Here is a 19,748-nt window from a genome sequence, read left to right on the forward strand (position 1 = left end):
GACGGCCCATTTGCAATATCCTCACGGCCCCCAGCGGTCCACGGTTTGGGAATCGCTGATTTACTTCATTTTGTTTTATTTTGATTATTTACTTATCTTGATTTATGTTTGGTTTGTATAATGTTTCCTTTGGCAATGCAAACGTATGTTTTCTCATGCCAATAAAAAGCCCCTTTGAATTGAATTGATCTCAAGAAGACCAGACTTTCACACTCAACTCGGCCCCGTTCAGACGACAACAGTCTCTGTATTCCGTTTAGACAAACAACGGCATTTTCGGGGTTTGAAACCGCAACAAAGTGAAACCCCCTTCCAGAGTGGAAATCTTTGAAAATGGTCTGCCTGTCGGTTGACGTGTGACATATTGGCTCACGTAAGGCTCGTGCCGCGTACGCTATTACATGGGTGTAAACACACAGCTGTGATAGGAAGTAGAACGCAAGTGGTTCTACGCATGGCGTGACTGGTCTATCTGGCAGCGCGTCACACCGCCACCTAGCCACCTGGCATGCACACTACAGCGTTGTCAATCACTTTGACGTCTCTGTGTAAACCAAGCCCCCAGAACCGAGAGGGAGCAGTGAAGCGCATTGGACATGGTGGTCAATCGTAGGTACTGCAGCTTATTACGGCTGGGACCAGACACAAGAACGAGCGAAAACGGTTTCGACTCACAAACTCTATGGTGTAAAAACGCAGAATAAATTGTGAGAACGCAACGGCACTTTGTTGTTTTCTTTTTTTTACTTTAAATTTTTATCCTGCGATTTTGTAACCCTTTTTTTTCACCCGGTGCCAATTTTGCAAGTGATCCTGGGCGCTACACTCCCCCCACCAGCCTAGGGAGCCCAGGGCCGAGCTCATGCCTCCTTCAATTCCTTCAGTTATTCCAACCAGTTCCCAGTCATGGGGGGAGTTGGTATAGAGACCAGGATTAACTACATGTTTTTGTGAGGGTATTAACTACCCTTGGAGACACGGGGAGAACATGCAAACTCCACACAGAGTAGGCCCTTTTGTCAACCCCACCTGAGGGTCACTTTGTCGTTTTCTGTTCTGATCGTTAGCGTGTAAACGTGGCCTCAAGCCATGACTCCACTAACGGAGCAACGACTCCGTTGTTGTTCTGAGGTCAACAACCGTTGTATTCACTGCAACTTTATATCCTGTTATATCTTTGTGAGAGCAACAACATGTCCATGTTCTCTGAAGTCATCAGTGCTATGGGAGTGGTTATTCAATGAAGGACATGTATTATTCCGTCTCTGTCGGGTGGAAACCTCATATGTCCAAAACAGTTACTTTTCAGGATTCAAATTCAATAGCAATAGCAAATAGAAAAAAGTAGCAGATCTACAAGCTCGAAACGCGTTGCTTCGCGCCGTGTTTCGCGCCGTGTTTCGAGCTTGTAGATCTGCTACTTTTGATACTTATGTGTGACGCTGTAGTATGATCAAGTAGTGGCGTTACTTAATTTATGAAAAAAAAACATTAAAAAGTTAGAATTTGGAGATAAGAGGTTTCTGCCCGACAGCAACTATTTCTTGTTGATGCCAAGATCATTAACAAATCTTCTCTCTCTCTCTCTCTCTCTCTCTCTCTCTCTCTCTCTCTCTCTTCTCTCTCTCTCTCTCTCTGGGACAGGTTTGCAGACAATGGAGTGGGACTGTCCTTTGCCAGGTGTGTATTAATTTCCATCGGTTTGTTCATGCTTCTTGTATTTTATTCATGCAGTCTTGCCCGGTCTTTCCTGTCCCAGCATGCCTGCCAACTAAAGTACTTCCTAGAGAGATCCTGGGCATAGCGGCAGACGTAATGACTTTCCTCTTGAGGGTCAAAATGTCTCTCTTGCTCAACATGCCCCTCTCTCTCCCTTCCTCAAGTGTTTGTCGTCAGTTTTGCCAGATTTTGCGAAAGCGTCCAGGTCTACGAAAACAAGCCCCAAAAAAACTTTAAACGACTATTTGAAAATAGCCGATCTACAACCTCTACAACTTGTAGATCTGCTATTTTCAAAAATATACATTTCAATATTTTTGAAACATTTTAACAACACAAATATTGTATGGGGGGGGGGGGGGGGGGGGGAATCCATGGTGCAACATATTTACAGATGGGGTCTGTAGCCAAATGCATGTTAATTTGGGGGTCCTTTACATGAAATGGTTTGAGAAGCACTGGTTTAAACAACATTAGGGAAAAAAACAAGCAACTACAGTTTAGAAACGAGCCCAAAAAAACAACAAAGCAACTACCAATCATTTATAACTGGGGTTTTCAACCCTTTTCATGTCAAGGACCCCCACATTGACACTTACTACTAGCCTGCGGACCCCCATTTGAAAAGATATGCCAGGGACCCCCATAAGAGAAGACTTTCACCGTTCTAGCAGTGAAACATTTTAATATCAAGGACCCCCAGTTTGACTTGCGTTAGACTACGGACCCCCATTTAATGGCATGTATATCTCTGGTACCCTAATTTATATTGTAAAATCAATGTTAATTTAACTCTGAGAGTGTACAAATGGAACCAAATGGACCCGTCAGGGTTCCATTTGTACACTCTCTGAGTTACAGACACATAAGACTCTTATGATAACGGTCCATTTGGTTCTTAAATATCCATCATTTAGCTGGGGACCACCTGGAACCCCCTCAAGGACCACTGGTGGTCCCCAGACCACTGGTTGAGAACCACTGATTTATAAGTAACATAAAAACCAGTCCAAAGCAGACATGGCAGCACTGGATGTGGTCGCTGTGTGTCCAACACGCTTCCTTTTCAGGAAATGTGGGGGAAAGAATTGCCAGTTTTACAACGGATCCAATATAGTTGTTATTTAGTCACAAGTTCTTGTTAATACTTTTCATTAGTTTAAACCCACAGACAGGCTTAACCACTTTCACTTAAAAAAAAAATATTTGGCTCAATATTCATAAAACCCAAAGACACACTTCACCCATTAAAACCGGGAACGCATCTGTGTAACCAATTTAACCATTATTTTATACTTTGGCTATTCAAAAATAGCAGATATACAAGCTCATAGCGCGGCACCAAGTGCCCAGAAGCAAAAATTTGAGTTACAAATGTTCGCTTTAAAACATACTGTATATATATTCAAATATTTGCACAAATTGTCAAGATTTTTCAAAAATAGCAGATCTACAAGCTCATAGCGCAGCACCAAGACAAAGAATTCTAAAAATGACACAGATTGTTCCCGGTCTAAACCACTGTTAGGGAAGTTCTATAGTTTGTGGTGATATGCAAGATACATAGTTGTACATTGTGTGTATGTATTTGAGTAAATACATACACATGTGTTTGTTGGTCATACAGACTAGTAGAGACTGACTAGTATTGCTTCATCACCGTCTGCTTGAACTATATTCAGATGAATGCAACATGTTGACACATGCGATATATCTGGTAGGGTCACAATAACCAGCCACTGGACACTTGTGTACTGGACACTAAAGGTCTGGGTTAAATAAAGACTGGACATAATTAGTACAGCAACATGAACTGTGATGATGGAGGCAGGAAGGATGCTCATATTGAGCATCCTTACCCTTAGTGACTGGTCGGGTAAGAATAGACATGAAAGTATATACTGTAAGCATCCTGAAATGAGTATTATATACTTTCATGTCTATTCTTACCCGAGTAAAGGAGCTTCTTCTGCCGCAGCGTGTTTTGCCGCTTCCGCCGCCTGCTCTTGCATGTGCTAAAACGTTGCAATATGTACTTTGTGCTGAATAAATACCGGTCTGTCGTCATTGCTCACATTTCCTTGCTCAGAAAATAGCATAGCTGATCTACAAGCTCACCACGCGTCATGAGCTTGTAGATCTGCTAGTTTCGCTTCTTATGCACGACGCAAAAGTCCGCACAACAGCATTGCTCCTAAAATAGCTTTGTTTTAACTTTAAATGTACAGTGGTAGCCAGTTGGTTTCGTCACCTGGGGTACCTATGGGAGGGGTACCAATCTGGTACTAATCAAAACCACACCCCTCTGGGGGTGTGGTTTTGCCTTGGAGGGCGGGTTTAGCCTTATTGTTGTACAAGAGCTCTACAACGTACATATCGAAAATATCGAAAAACTATTTGGAATATTTTTTTACCATTTTAACTCTCAGTGCCAATGAAATAAAAAAATATGTTCATACTGTGCCAACAATTTTTTTAAAGTAAAAAAAACCCTCAGGAGCCGAGATGCAGCCTTTTTCAGTAATAAGTTAAAGAAGATACCTATTATTAATTTGGGATTCCTTGACATGAAAAGGTTTGAGAATCACTGTTCTTAATCCTCCAGACCAGTGGTTCTCAACCAGTGGTCCGGGGACCACCAGTGGTCCTTGAGGGGGTTCCAGGTGGTCCCCAGCTAAATGATGGAGAGTTGGTAACCAAATGGACCCTTATTACATAGATCTTTAACTCTTGAGAGCGTAAAATGAGTTAAATAATTGTTAAACATCTGCATTACTTAATTTACAAGAAGTCATACAATTAGAGAATGTAGAAGTTTTGCCTGTTATCTCTCCTATGGTACCAACAGCATTGATGGAATTGTGGACAAAATCTTATCCAACAATAACAGTTTTGGGTGTGAGAGTCTAAATCTCATCCGTGGCTCAAATGACGAATCAATCATGACCTTGATATGAAAAGGTTTGAAAACCACTGATCCAGATGACCGACAGAATTGTAGTTACAGTGATATGGATGCCAATAACCATATTGTCCAAAAAACAAACAAAGAAATCACCTCTTCCTCCTCTCTCCCTCTCTCTCTCTCTCTCTCTCTCTCTCTCTCTCCCTCTCTCCCTCACTCTCTCCAGTGATGGCAGCTATCCTAAGGACGAGGGCTCCAGCCAGGAGGTGACCCAGTCTCTGTTTGTGGGGGAGAGCCAGAACCGAGGCTCCAACGGAGGGCAGAACAAGTACTGGGGTTTGGGAGGAGCGGACGGCAGGTGGAGGACGCTCCCTAGGAACAGGTAGGGCTGGCTGTCACGCTTCACCATTAACTGTCACACAAATTATTCCGATTAAGGATTTGATTGTGGTTTTTTTTTGCCATGGGACATTGGAACATACAAATTGAAATTACATGTGCCTGCAAACAAAACAAGCCCCTTAATTGGTATTTGAGTCAACAAACTGTAATCCATATACTCCCGAGTTCCGACTCGAGGGAACATCGTATAAGCGGTATATATATATCGATAAGATATCGATATATTTTAATCACGAAATAGGACATACATAGTTCCTCAACATTTCTTATTTTCACTCATACAACTGCTAGATTGAAACTGCATTATTAGAATTCTGTACTGAGTTTTTCTATAGTAGGCTATGTGTTCTGAATGATTGACAGCATGAAGAGGCGATTAGTTGAACACCCGTCGGTCGCAACACCCAACGACCAAGTGAAGCCATTCATGCGGCTACACAGATGTTTTATCTTTCGGTGGGAACGCGGTTTAGGAGTATTTAAAACTTGTGTGTGTTTCGTGTGAGCATCACTGTCAATGGGGCATAAAAGGGCGCCTATTCTATTCATTTATTTTTATTTCTAATGGCTGCACCCCCTGGTCAAAACTACTTCCCGCGGCTACGCATACCAAAGCTACAATAGAACATGTCCATTATCGTTGAATGACTGTAGTAGAGTCTGCTCAATGTTCAAAACAGAGCTTTATTTGTCTCCCACAAGAATGTTGAGCGAGAAACGTTCAACCGTTGAATGGAGGGGCATCAAAGAATGGAAGGAAACTGAATGAACTCCGTCCCACATCATTATGCCGTATTGTGTGTTGATGGACATGACAGACATGGACATAATGAGGACGTTTAAATCGTTTTTTCTCCTCTCATGTAGGGAAGTGGTTCCCAAACTGAGGGTCGCCTCAGTTTGTGAGGCGTTGTGAGCTTGTAGTTTGGCTGTTTTCACAATATGTATCTCTGGAACAGAGTCAAACTAAGGGTGCGTTCGGAAATTAAGCACTGAGCACACTGGCCCATACAAACTTAATAGGTGAGTGCGCTCCCGGTGCGCATTTCTGAACGCACCCTAAATGTAATGCCTACAATTCCAGGTGCTTGTCAGGGTGGGGGAGGGGTCCCCAGTTCCAATATGATTATTTTGGGGGGCATTGAAAAGTTTGGGAACCCTTGCTCAAGGGCTGTCACGACTCTCCATCATGACATTTTACTTGATGATTAATTGTCATACAAATAATTGTGATTTAAAAAAAAAAAAGTTTATTTTTTCAATTTAAATAAAAATTACACAGGGCAGATTATATGACAAATACCTTAAATATTATCACTGTCGGGTGGAAACCGTGTATTTCCAAAACGGTTGCTTTTTTAATATTATTTTAAAAACATATTGAAATAGTGCAATAGTAAAGTAGTGTTGCCATCCAGCAAATTGGTTCTGTGGGAACACACGGGCACCGGTCACGAGGACGTCCCACACTAACATACGTGGACGTACTCAAGAAAGATGCAGGAGCGCAAAGCACCAACAAGCTGGACAGATATATGGAGAACCCGGATGACTGGAGGCGACGATGGAGGGCTCGTCTGAGGACGACCTAGAGAGAAAATAATAGATCTACAAGCTCACAGCGCGTCGCGAGGCACTGTGAGCTTGTAGATCTGATATTTTTACTAATTTTGTGCGACACTGTAGGGCATTCGTTTACGGAAGAAATATGCAGATACAAGGTTTCTACCCAACAGCAACGATATACAGAAAAATGACTGACATAGTATAACTTTATACTTTCAACATTTTTGATAGTGGAAATAAGCTAATTACACGTTTACAAGCTGCTTGTAGATCTGCTATTTACGCTATTTGTTTGAAGATGTATTCACATTTTTCAACATGGAAAAAGATTTGGTTGATTATCTAAAATAATTGCGATTATTTCTCTCTCTTTTGGAGGGCTTTTGTCTGTATGAAAACTGCAATATCTTCAACAGATTCTTGTGGAAAAAATGAGCGAAACAGACACACAGACTGAAAGTGAATTCACAGTTGGCCTGGGTGTGTATGTGTGCGTGCGTGAAAGGGAGGGTGTTAATGTCTTGTGTGTTGTGTAACTTCCTCTCCAGTGATACTTGAGAAGTTTGTTAAAATAGATAGGCACGTAAGTGTCAATAGCACTTACGTGTGTGTGGAGGAAATTACTCAATTCTCGCTGAACGCTGAAGCAGATGTCTTTTCTCTTTTTTTATAAGACCACTCCCACTCTGTTCTTCTTAAAGCTGTCACCAGTTGAGTCATAAAATTTATAATAAACGCAAATAATTTCCATGCCATCTTTTTCAAACATACAGCAGCTCCAGCACTTTATGCACACTGGTGGGAAATAAATAAGTACATTTATTCAAGGACTGTTTACTGTAACCCATTAAAACCGGGAAAGCATCTTTGTCATTTCAGATTTTAGCTATATATATATAGCAACATACGTTTTTCAGAAAGGATTTGGAACAGTGGTTTAAAACAGCGGTTCTCAAACATAGCAGAGATACGGTATACAAGCTTGTACATCTGTTATATTTTTGAAAATGTTTGAAAAATCTTGAAAGTTTTTTAAATAATGTAAAAGTTTTTTTTAACACAAATCTTCTCTTCTGGAGGTCCCTGGCACAAAAAAAATTCAAATGGGGGAGGGGGGTCCATGGCCAAATACAGTGCATATCATTTTGGTCTCTCTCTCTCTCATACAGTAAACGAGGGAACAGCTAATTGGTGCCTGTGTGCATTCTGTCACCAGTGTCCCTGTGAGCCTGGTGCTCACCACTGGTTCACATTTATGAGCATTTATACTGGTTTTCCTGACCGCAGCGTGACCTCTAGACGTCAATGTGGTCACAGTTCAAAAGAATAAAAGTCTGCACAACAGCATTGCTCCTAAAATAGCTTTTTTTTTTTACTTTAAAACACAGCAAAGTGGTACAGGTGGTACAACACATGGCTTTCATCAGGCGAAATGATTTGTGAACCCCCCCCCCCCCCTTATTTAAGTGTGGGTCACACAACACGTAACCACGGTGACATGTTACAGGGTACAGTAGGTTACTTTGGTCACAAATCATTTCACCTGATGAAGGCCATGTGTGGCCCAAACGTTGTCTCACCTGATTGATTGAATACTTTATTAGCAGTTTGCAACAAAAAAAAAAGCACAGGAAAGTACAGTTCAATACAAGGTCTGCTAAGAGGATTTTAAACCCAAGAAAGCACTATGGCTTCTTTCCATTGGGGTCCTTTGTACTCGATTCATCGAAATATTTAATGACAGACACAATACTATGCAAAACATCATATACATAGTTAGAAATCAAAAAGAAAAATACAGTAAACAGTTCGGGGGGGGGGGGGGGGGTAGGCATTGACTTTTAGAGCGGTTTTGAAGGAGAGTAGGGATTTACACTCCTTTATGACTGTTGGTAGAGCATTCCGCATTTTTGTGGCATAGCAGGGGAACAAATTTAACTCCTTGTTTGAGACAAATCTGGGTCGAACGTGATTTGTGGAGCTCCCTCTGGTGTTGTATTTGTGGACGTCTTTGAAGTAGCGTGACAGGTCTATGGGTGTCTCTGTGGTGTAGTGTATCTTGTAGACCAGGTTGAAGTAGTGTGACCACTTTATTGAGCAGATATATACGTTGCAAATGACATTTGGATTTTTTTCTTCTTTTTATGCCTCCTCTCCTCTCTTCTGTGCAGTCATTGTTTTTTAGATCAAAGTTTGCCTGTTATCTCTCCTATGGTACCAACATCAATACAACATGGATGGAATTGTTGACAAAATCGTATCTAACGATAACAAAATATTCAAACTTTTGGGTCTGAGAGTATAAATCTCATCAAACGGTGGTTCCGTGGCTCAAATACCGAATAAAGAATGAACCTTGATACTGTGGAGTTCATCTCATCTCAATCCTCTCCTCTCCTCTCCTCTCCTCTCCTCTCCTCTCCTCTCCTCTCCTCTCCTCTCCTCTCCTCTCCTCTCCTCTCCTCTCCTCTCTACCCTGCAGAACGTTTCCCATCCGAGGCTTCCAGATCTACGACGGTCCGGTGCGGCTGACCAGGAGCACGTTCCGTGGCTTCGTGCCCACGGCGGAGCGCTTCAGCAGCGCCGTGGGCTTCAACCTGAAGAACACCTGGCAGCTCACCCCCAAAAACAACCTGTCCCAGCTGGCCTTCCACACCACTGTGAGTATAGAAACAACCTGTCCACCTGCAATCCCACTGTGAGTCAGTAGAGGGAGTAGTGTGGAGTTTGCATGTTCTCCCCGTGTCTCCTAGGGTAGTTAATACCCTCACAAAAGCATGCAGTAATCCTGGTCACTATACTGCCTCCCCCTGGTCAGCCGAGGCGCCTGATGGAGGGGAAAGGAACTGGTTGGAATAACGTGTTCCTTCCACGCGCTACGTCCAACCAGGGAAACTCCCTCCCTCCCTGACCTTCTTGTCAGGTGACAAGAAGGTCAGTTGGCGCTCATGCATTGAAGGAGGCATGAGCTCGGCCCTGGCCTCCCTAGGCTGGTGGGGGGAGTGTAGTGCCCAGGATCACTTAGAAAATTGGCACCGGGTGAAAAAAAGGGTTACAAAATCGAGGGATCAAAATGTTTGAAAAAAAAAAAGTAGAGGGAGTAGTTTCTCCAAATGAGGAACCGTTTACTTAGCCTCACGTGGCCAGACTATATCACTGCGTGGACATGAGTCACAACGTAGCGGTGCCAGACCCAAATCGCCAAGGGCAACTTAATTTTTTTGCACTGGCAGATTCGTCTGGTCCCAGGCTACCGTTTACTTACTTCACTTTACTTTATTTATTTAGACCAGTAGTTTTCAAATTCTTTGTGCCAAGGACCCCAAATGTATAATAATGTATTTGGTCGCGGAACCCCATCTGAAAATATTCATGTTCCAGGGAACCCCCAGAAGAGAAGATTTATTTTCATATTATAGTCCATATTAATGACCAGTAAATCCGCTCTAATGTAAATATACAGGCAACAAAGCATGATGCATTACAAGTTTAAACAAACCTCCTTTTTCCCCTCAGTTTTTCAAATTGTTAGCTATAAAAAAAACACTTTGAAAGTGTATTGCCTCAGATCTGTGGTTCTGATCCAGGTTCCAGGGGGTCCCTAGCTAAATGATTGATGGTTCAGATGGACCCTTACAGGTCTGTAACTCTGAGAGTGTACACATGGAACCAACTGGCCTTAATGCAGACCAAACATGACATTAAAGCACTTCTAGAAGCACACAGCCTCAGATGACCTCCTCCTTATTTGCCGCTTGTAGTTGCTAAATTCTCTCCGTCCCTGTGGTTCCTTCATTCCATCCGTCAGGTGCCTTTGGTTTTAGCTCCTTTTTATTATGCTAAACGACAACAGCTCTCCGGTGGTGTTTTTATATCGTCGCTGTCAGGCAGAAACCTCATATCTCCATATTTGAACTTTTTATGTTTATTTTGTAAAACATAAAATCACACCAGAGTGTCTTACAAAAGTAGTGAAAAATAGCCGATCTACAAGCTCACAACGGCTCGCATGGCGAGCCGTTGTGAGCTTGTAGATCAGCTATTTTGACTTTTTGAAAGGGTTTTGGACTTAGGAGGTTTCCACGCGACAGCAGAGGAATTAGGCTGAAACGAGTAACATGTGAGTTCACATGCTCTGGTGTAGCGCTGGGTCATTCTGAACAGCTGTCTTTTACTTTGGGCCGTCTTTCATCCACCGTTCTCCCATTGTTGTTCAGTGGTCTGCTTTCTTCTCGCTCTCTTTATTCTCTCTCTCCATCTCCCTCTCTCTCTCTTTATTCTCTCTCTCTCTCTCTCTCTCTCTCTGCTTCTCTTCTGCGCTCGAACCGGTGATGACAGATTCTTGTTATTCACCAGGAGCTTACATACTTCCTTCGCTTGATCCCTCTCTCTCTCTCTCTCTCTCTCCCTCTCTCCCTCTCTCCCTCTCTCCCTCTCTCCCTCTCTCCCTCTCTCCCTCCCTCCGTCTCTCTCTCTCTCTCTCTCTCTCTCTCTCTCTCTCTCTCTGTCTGTCTGGTCTATCCTGAGGGTGTGTTTGTTTTGTTATACAGTATGGTCCTATTTGTTCCTTAACCCCCCCCCCCCCCCCCCCCCCCCGGTCTTGATCACAACTAGGTGAGTTACATGAGTTACTGATTTGTGTGTGTGTGTGTGTGTGTGTGTGTGTGTGTGTGTGTGTGTGTGTGTGTGTGTGTGTGTGTGTGTGTGTGTGTGTGTGTGTGTGTGTGTGTGTGTGTGTGTGTGTGTGTGTGTGTGTGTGTGTGTGTGTGTGTGTGTGTGTGTGTGTGTGTGTGAAACCCCATGCAGAGTCATGTCAAAATAGTTTTAATAATAGTTCTACTGCCCTCTAGTGTTGGTAGAGATAATTGCTTGGCAGCGTTGACAGTGATCAAAATGAATAACAGGGGGATCAAAAGTCCTCACTTCATTTCAACATCAGTTTACAATGTAGGCATTTAGCAGACGTGTAGTGTCTCAGTAAACTACTGTAGGAGGATCACAGGAAAACCAAGAACCTAAGCATCAGTCTAAACAATTATGCTATCAATAACATGCTATGTAAATTACTTTTAAACCTTTGCTTAACTTAACCCATTAAATCTGGGAACGCATCTGTGTCATTTTAAGATTTCTTTGGCTATTCAAAAACAGCAGAGCTTGTAGATCTGCTATTTTTGAAAAATCTTGAAAATGTGTGCAAATCTTTGAATATATATATATTTTAAAGTAAACATTTGTAACTCTTTGCTTCTGGGGGGGGGGGTCCCTGGAACAAAACATTTTGAGATGGGGGTCCGCGGCCAAATACATATCTAAAAATGTTTTCTAAATCCTAACAGTATGTTGCTATATCAGTGGTGCTCCAACTTTTCCATGTCAAGGACCCCCCAAAATTATATGTATTTGGCTGTGGACCCCCATCTCAAAATATGTTGTTCCAGGGACCCCCAGAAGCACAGATCAGAGTTAAAAATGTTTGCTTTAAAACATATATTGAAAGATTTGCATAAAAAATCCGGTGCCGTGCTAAGAGCTTGTAGATCTGCTATTTTTTGAATAGCCGAAGAAATTTGAAAATGACACAGAAGTCTGACAAAAAAGAATCACGCCTTTTGCTTGAAAACCCACTTATTTCTGCCGAGTGATTGATTGATTGTGTGTTGTTGTCTTATTTTTTTTACTAACGGCGTCCTCTCTCTCTTCTAGGTGGGTCTGAGGGCGTTCTTCGGTCGCCCGGGTCAGTGGTTCGAGGAGAACGACCTGGACGGAGATAAGAACTCTATCTTCCACGATGTGGACGGCTCAGTGAGCGGCTACAGAGACACCTATGTGGGCCGAGCAGACAACTACCTGCTGCAGCATCCAGCCTGTGTCAACGTGTCTAAGTGGAACGCAGTGGTCTGCAGCGGAGCTTACTCTCAGGTACACAACATGACTAGAGAGGCAACTATTTTTTAGCAATTATTCTATCGATTACTTGTTTGATTAATCAAATAACCGAGAAGCATGTTTTTTTGTTTTGTTTATTTAGTTACTTTCCACCACTGCTTATAACTACTTAATCACTGTTAAGCTGTGTAATCATATTCTTCTACTACATCATATTCTTCGACTACAGTGACGTCACGTGGGATTTATCAATCATCCACCATGATGTTAACAGTTCAACTCGTGCATAGAAACCACAGAAAAAAAGGCAAACCGCTGCTTCTTTCTTGGATATTTTGTGGTTATCTTGATTTATATGCCTTTTTTATGTCAGCCAAATACATTTGCAGGCTTCAGCCAAGTGTGTCAGCACGTTATCAGCAAAAATGTACACTTTGTGGACTTAAAGAAAGTCCATAAAGATGTCTGGACACTAAATCCTCAATCGGTTGAGCTCAACAACATTTCAGTTTACCTGGTATTACTTAAATATACTTCATTCAAATCTTGAAATATTTCATGGTTTGCTGATGCGCTGGTATTGATTACCATTTGTGTTGTCGTAAATACTTGCACCTGTTTTATTGCAAACTACCCCTAAACAACTGATATATACAACTGTATTTACAATACATAAAATGTAACAATGTGTAGTTGTTTACGTTCTGTAATGCAATCCCAATGGTGAAAGCTGTGTTGTTTGAAAGTAATGGCGGAATACCCAGACACCCCAATGTGTGTCTCAAAGAATAGAGTTGTACGGTATGTTTCTCCTTATCGCATATTCATAACTGTATGATTACAAAGCAGCTTCAGTGTGATTAAGTGTAGTTATAGGATTACGTACACATATTAGTGGGATAGGGGCCATGCAGCGTGCGTTTTATAACAATGTACCCCTGTTATGTCACACTATTGCAGAGTTCACAAGAACACATAGGTGTGTGTGTGTGTGTGTGTGTGTGTGTGTGTGTGTGTGTGTGTGTGTGTGTGTGTGTGTGTGTGTGTGTGTGTGTGTGTGTGTGTGTGTGTGTGTGTGTGTGTGTGTGTGTGTGTGTGTGTGTGTGTGTGTGTGTGTGTGTGTGTGTGTGTGTGTGTGTGTGTAGACACTGCTGCTGGTGCCCATGGAGGGCTGGATGACATGCTTGTTGTATCATGAGGACATATGCCTTGACTTTGTGGACGTAACCTCGCTGCACCGTAATATTTGTGTCCTTGTATACATTTCCTTTTGTGTGGACATAAATAAAGTGTTAAAATGTGTGTGTGTTTGTGTGTCTCTCCCCCCCCTGTCTCTCTCTCTCTCTCTGTCTGTCTGTCTGTCTGTCTGTCTCTCAGGTGTACATTCAGACTCAGGGAGCCCCCAGCAGCCTCAGCCTGTCCATCAGTAGAGACGAGTACCCTGCGGCCCCTCTGGTCCTGAGGGGGATCAACAGCCAGGGGGCGCTGTCCCAGCAGTACCAGCCCATCCTCATGATGAGTAAGAGCTACACGCTGCACTGGAACGGCCCGGCGCCCCGCGAGTTGGTCCTGTCTCTCATCAACTTCAACAAGTATGTCTATTTCTACCACTCACATGCACTTTACCATTAGCCTCGATCTCCAGGCTTTTATTGTTTAGTTTTGCTAAAAAATAAAAGCCTGGCCCAGCGCGTCGGTGTACTCGGTATGAGGAAGTGTTTCATTTCCCAACCAACCAGAGTGCAGTGGGCGTCGCTCGTAATGTTGTGTTAACGGGGCGGGGGTTGACGGACAGATCGGTGAACCAATGGGATCAGGCGCAATCTCTCGCCGGCTCTATACACCCGCCCCTCTATACACGAAATCAGGAGCGTTGGGGCAGTCTACTTTACCATCACTGTTAACCCAAACTAATTCACCGCCTGGAATTAATTAATGAATTCTACCGTCCCCTTGCCAGTGAAAACGACGATTTTACTGTACCTTTGAAAAATCATGGAATATTCTTCGTGACCTCCGTCCTCACGGAGATCGGCTCAATACACACACGGGGGTGTTGTAGTATAGGGGGGGGGGGGAATTTGGCATTAAGAGCTATGACCGTTTGAATGTGGCTTTGAAATGAAGACAAAACTCTGGTATGGCCGCTGGTCCGGGCACTTAGGCCCTAATGTAGCCTGACAGCGCATCGCGGGTTCGAGTCCCGTTCCAGACGATCTTCGCTGCATGTCTCTCCCCATCTCTCTCCCTCCTTGTTTCCTGTCCATCTCCACTGAACACTATCAATTAAAGGCAGAAAAGCCCCCCCAAAAAAACTAAAATAATTTCGGCTATGACGACTAAAACTATGACTAATTATAATTGATAATTTCGTCAACAAATAAAAACTAGACTAAAATCTTAGGGAGGGACCTAGTGGACAAGAGATCCAGTAGAACTAAGACAAGTCAAAAATAGCCGATCTACAAGCACACTGTGAGCTTGTAGATCGGCTATTTTCAGCACACAGCTAAGTATTACGACGCCATAAAGGCCTGTTAACATATTTGTCGACTAATTCAACTGTAGATTGTGTTGACTAAAATCTCTCTCTCTCTCTCTCTCTCTCTCTCTCTCTCTCTCTCTCTCTCTCTCTCTCTCTCTCTCTCTCTCTCTCCCCCTCTCTCTCTCCCCCTCTCTCTCTCTCTCTCTCTCACACAGAGATGACTGGGTGCGGGTGGGGCTGTGTTTCCCCTCAGACACCACCTTCCAGGTGATGGCTGACATCAACGACCGTCAGAGCAACAGCTTTGATGACATCACAGACTACGGCATGGTGTCCAGCCTGGCGGAGCTGGAGAAGAGACCCTCGGAGAGGAAGTACTACTTTGACCGCTCCGTCGGGTGAGGGAGACCATGTTACCGCCCCCTCTAGGCCTGTCACACTTATTACATTAAAGGGCAAGACCACTTTAGTAGAGGTTTGGGTTGTGTAGTTACCTTGCCATGATGTAACTCCAAAGGTGGACAAGAAATCAAAAATAATTGCTCCATTGATTAGAAATTGATAATTCTAAATTTGCTCCACATTGACTTACATTGTACGGTAAAACAGCTCTCACAGTCACTCTTTTAGCACATAAACAAACACAAACAAAGTTGATTCAGACAATATAGAACATCACCAAACCCAGTACTGTTTTTATTTTTTATAAAAATGTTAACTTCCTGTTGATGATCTTCAAATAGTAAAATAAGTAGGAAGTTAACATTTTTATTAAAAAAACAAACAATACTGGGTTCGGTGATGCTCTATATTGTCTGAATCAGCTTATTTCGTGTTCATTTACGTGCTAAAAGAGTGAGTTTAAGAGCTGTTTTACCGTACAATGTAAGCAAATTTAGAATTATCAATTTCTAATCAATGGAGCAATTATTTTTTATTTCTTGTCCACCTTTGGAGTTACATCATGGCAAGGTAACTACACAAACCAAACCTCTACCAAAGTGGTCTTGCCCTTTAAGTGCCTGATCGCAGTTACTTGAGACTGGTCTCAAATAGTAATCTAATTTCAAATAATCAAAAACACGTAATAGTAAGTACTCTGGAACGATGCAAGCCGTCCAAAACCAATGAAAGATTTTAAAGAAAAATATTGGAAGATCTACCCAAAATATTAGGCTTATGTGTGAAATATTGACATAGACTAAAACTAAGGACATTTGATTGATTGATTTTAGTAGTTAGTTACTTTTTACACAATACAGTTTCAGTTCAGTTGTCGTTAAAGGGCAAGACCACTTTGTTAGAGGTTTGGGTTGTGTAGTTACCTTGCCATGAAGTAACTCCAAAGGTGGGCAAGAAATAAAAAATAATTGCTCCATTGATTAGAAATTGATAATTCAAAATATGCTCCTCATTGACTTACATTGTACGGTAAAACAGCTCTCAAAGTCACTATTATAGCACATAAACGCAAACAAAGTTGATTCAGACAATATAGAACATCACCAAACCCAGTACTGTTTTTTTTTTTAATAAAAATGTCAACTGCCTGTTGATTTTGCCATTTTTAATAAGTAGAAAACCTGGACTGGATCCGCGGATCCGGATCCAGATCTTCAAATGGCAAAATCAACAGGAAGTTGACATTTTTATAAAAAAAACAAACAGTACTGGGTTTGGTGATGCTCTATATTGCCTGAATCAGCTTTGTTTGGGTTCATTTATGTGCTAAAAGAGTGACTTTTGTTTGTTATTACCTTTAGATTAGATACCTTTAGATTTCATCAACTATAACAACCTTCCTCTCTTCTCTCTCCTCCCCTCCTCCATGGTAAACCCTCCTCCATGGTAAACCCTCCTCCATGGTAAACCCTCCAGGCTGTTGTGGTTGTTCCTTCGAGCGAGGCACGGGCGGGACGGCAACAGCTACTGCTCGGTGCGGGGCTGTGAGCGGGTGAAGGTGATGGCCACCACCTCGTCCAAGCAGACCTGTAACTGCACCGCTAAGGCCTACCCCAAGTACAGCCGGGTGCCCACGGCCGTGGTGCCCATGCCCGCGCAGAGCGCCCAGCCCTGCAAAGGCTGCGGTGCCAAGCAGGTAATCTGCTAAATAATCAATTTTAATAAAAGAAATCGATCCTGGGGGGGTTGAAATGTCCCTTTTTCTCTTGTTACTTTTTTTTTATTATATAAAAATATCTGATCTGCAAGCTCAGAAGGCATTGCGATGTGGCACATTGTGAGCTTGTAGTTTTTGCTTATTCTATTTAGTACTTTTGCTTATTTTTTGTGACACTGTTGTACAGCAAGTATAAAATATGACTTAAGTGGTTCAGACTAATACATTTATTCGATTATAAAAATCTATACAAAAAAATTGGGTTGATTTGTTGGTGTATAATTAAAAAAATGTGTGTGTGTGTGTGTGTGTCAGCTGGTATTTTCCAGTGAGCCGTGGAACTCCTACCTCCAGACTCAGATCAAGTCCCTCTCCCCCAAAGAACAACAGAACAAAGACAACATCTCCTTTATCACTGTGAGTAAAACATCCTCTCTCTGTCTCTGTCTCTGTAGCCTGAGGCTACGAGCTCAATTGATGGTCTTGAAAGGCGGAGTCAAACACAGCCGCCCGGATTTGTGCGTGGCTTCCTATTGCTTCACCAATCTATGTCCCCGCCTCCCCTCCCCTCCCCCCCCCGGCCTGTGCACGGAGCACGCTGACGTCACCAAATTTAGAGCGACGCCCCTCTGCACTCTGATTGGTTAGGAGATAACAAGGTCTAAGACCATCGTTCCTGCATGGCTCCCCCAGGCTTTTTTTCTTTTGTAACAAAAAAAAAAGCATGGGTTTCCGAGGCTACTGTCTCTGAGACTGTACAAATGGAATGGTTCCATTTGTCTCCCAGTTAAATGAGGTTATATAGCGCAGATTGGTGTCCCAGGGTAAAACATTGTAACAAACTGAAGGGGAGTCCTTCACTGACTTCTAGGGATGGAACGATAATCGTTAATATCGCTTATCGTGATAAAAGAAAACGCTCACACAATGATCATATCGCTGAGATTCAAATGCATGAAATAATAAAATAAAATATCCCACACCGTCTGCACAATAGGAACACTTTTATTTAAGCAACGTTTCGGTTCACTCTTCCATTGGTAATAATAGACTCCAACTTCCGGTCTCCTAAAAAGGCGGCCACCTACTGTACAGCACACAGATATGGGAAGTAAACCGGAGATGGCATGTCTTTCTTTTTCTTTTCTTTTGTCACGGGTCAGGTGAACGAGGTGACCATGTCCTTCTCCCAGCCCGGGTTCTTCCTGGTCACTGTGGACGCCTGCTCAGGGAAAGTCACCAAGAAAACCTCCTTCCCAAAGCTGGACTCCAGGATGGAGCAATACCTTACAACTGGAATACCTAAGAGGTGAGACATAGGCTTGCAACCATTATTCTATTCAGCAACGATATGAAGGAAAACAAAGAGAAAAATACGTTTATTTTTTTTTGCTGCTGTTCCTCGGCTCTTTGTGTAACGTTTCATTGTAACTTCCTGTCATGTGACCCGGTCATGTGATCAGGTCTATAGTGCTGATGGCAACACGAGGTCGTCCAGACAGCCTGATGGGCGTGACGTCACACCTGGTCTCCTTAGGGACCGCTAAGGCTGCTGATCTGCATATGAAAGGTTAGTCTCTCTCTCTCTCTCTCCACACTTCAGTTTTTTGATTGATTGAATACGTTATTAACTCTTTCAGTGCCAAGAGTATTTTCATAAAGTACTCCCCCAGTGCCAGCAATTTCCTTTTCTTTTTTTTGTTTTTTTTGTTGTTGTAATTTTTCATTCAAATAAATGATCTGATTGGGTTTTTAAACCCATAATACAGTTCTACCAGTAGAGAGCAACAAATCGACACATTGATGACCTCGCTGGCTCACTCGCCCCCTCCCAAACAGGCTCACGTCATATCCGGTCATAACCGGATGTTGACATTTTCGACAATCGTTGATCGGGCTAAATTACGATGCGATACACAACTACGATGACTGATCGTCACCCAGACCAAAGAGAGTAGACGTGGACCTCTCCGTTCGATTTTTATACCGTGTGAAAAACCGTGACTTTCCCTATTCTGGCCGAAAATCACCGGAGAAAAACAACGTGACCCGGAAATGAATTATTTTTTTTTACATCCGGCTCCGGGTGAGTCTGAAGGAGTCAGGAAGCGAAAGTGATCATGAAAAATAAACAGAATAGCGCGACCACAGTCAAAAGTAAAAACTCGGGATTTCTCGTGCTGGCACGGAGGGTACTCGGGAAAAACTCGGGATATCTCGGGGCGTGGCACTGAGAGAGTTAACAATTTGTAAAAACAAGGCACGGTGTCACAGATTTATACAAAAGAATGCTAAAAGGATAACCCAGATAAGCCCTCAGGGCTTGTTTCCATTAAGGTCCTGTGTATTCAATTCGATACGGGGTGGCCATAGCTGAGTGGTTAGTGAGCCCGCCTAGGGAGCCAGAGGCCCTGGTTGCCCCAGGTACGATTCCAGGCCAGGCCAGCAAATGTGGCGATGAAATGAAATATGTCCCTGAGCAAGACTCTTAACCCCTAATTGCTCACAGGCCCTCATTGGAAACAAGACTGCAAGGACTTTCATGAACGGACCTACCATATGCACAAAAAAAGACATCATATACAAGTAGTAATAAGAAAATACATCATATACAAGTAGTAATAAGAAAATACATCATATACAAGTAGTAATAAGAAAATACA

General features: G+C 42.8%; 1 protein-coding gene across 1 annotated transcript in view; it reads left to right on the forward strand.

Moving 5' to 3' along the window:
- The window catches only part of cemip2 (cell migration inducing hyaluronidase 2), a 118,732-nt gene that overhangs the window by 96,169 nt on the left and 2,815 nt on the right, over positions 1 to 19,748 (forward strand). Inside the window, exons 15-24 of the mRNA XM_080432160.1 lie at positions 1,645 to 1,680; positions 4,851 to 5,006; positions 9,075 to 9,252; positions 12,299 to 12,514; positions 13,859 to 14,073; positions 15,182 to 15,364; positions 16,845 to 17,064; positions 17,401 to 17,502; positions 18,249 to 18,394; positions 18,549 to 18,655. Of these exons, the coding sequence (XP_080288286.1) occupies positions 1,645 to 1,680; positions 4,851 to 5,006; positions 9,075 to 9,252; positions 12,299 to 12,514; positions 13,859 to 14,073; positions 15,182 to 15,364; positions 16,845 to 17,064; positions 17,401 to 17,502; positions 18,249 to 18,394; positions 18,549 to 18,655 (1,559 nt within the window). The remainder of the gene's footprint in view (positions 1 to 1,644; positions 1,681 to 4,850; positions 5,007 to 9,074; positions 9,253 to 12,298; positions 12,515 to 13,858; positions 14,074 to 15,181; positions 15,365 to 16,844; positions 17,065 to 17,400; positions 17,503 to 18,248; positions 18,395 to 18,548; positions 18,656 to 19,748) is intronic.

This window comes from Gymnoscopelus braueri (assembly GCF_963280865.1).
Source record: "Gymnoscopelus braueri genome assembly, chromosome: 7".
NCBI classification, from domain to species: Eukaryota; Metazoa; Chordata; class Actinopteri; order Myctophiformes; family Myctophidae; genus Gymnoscopelus; species Gymnoscopelus braueri.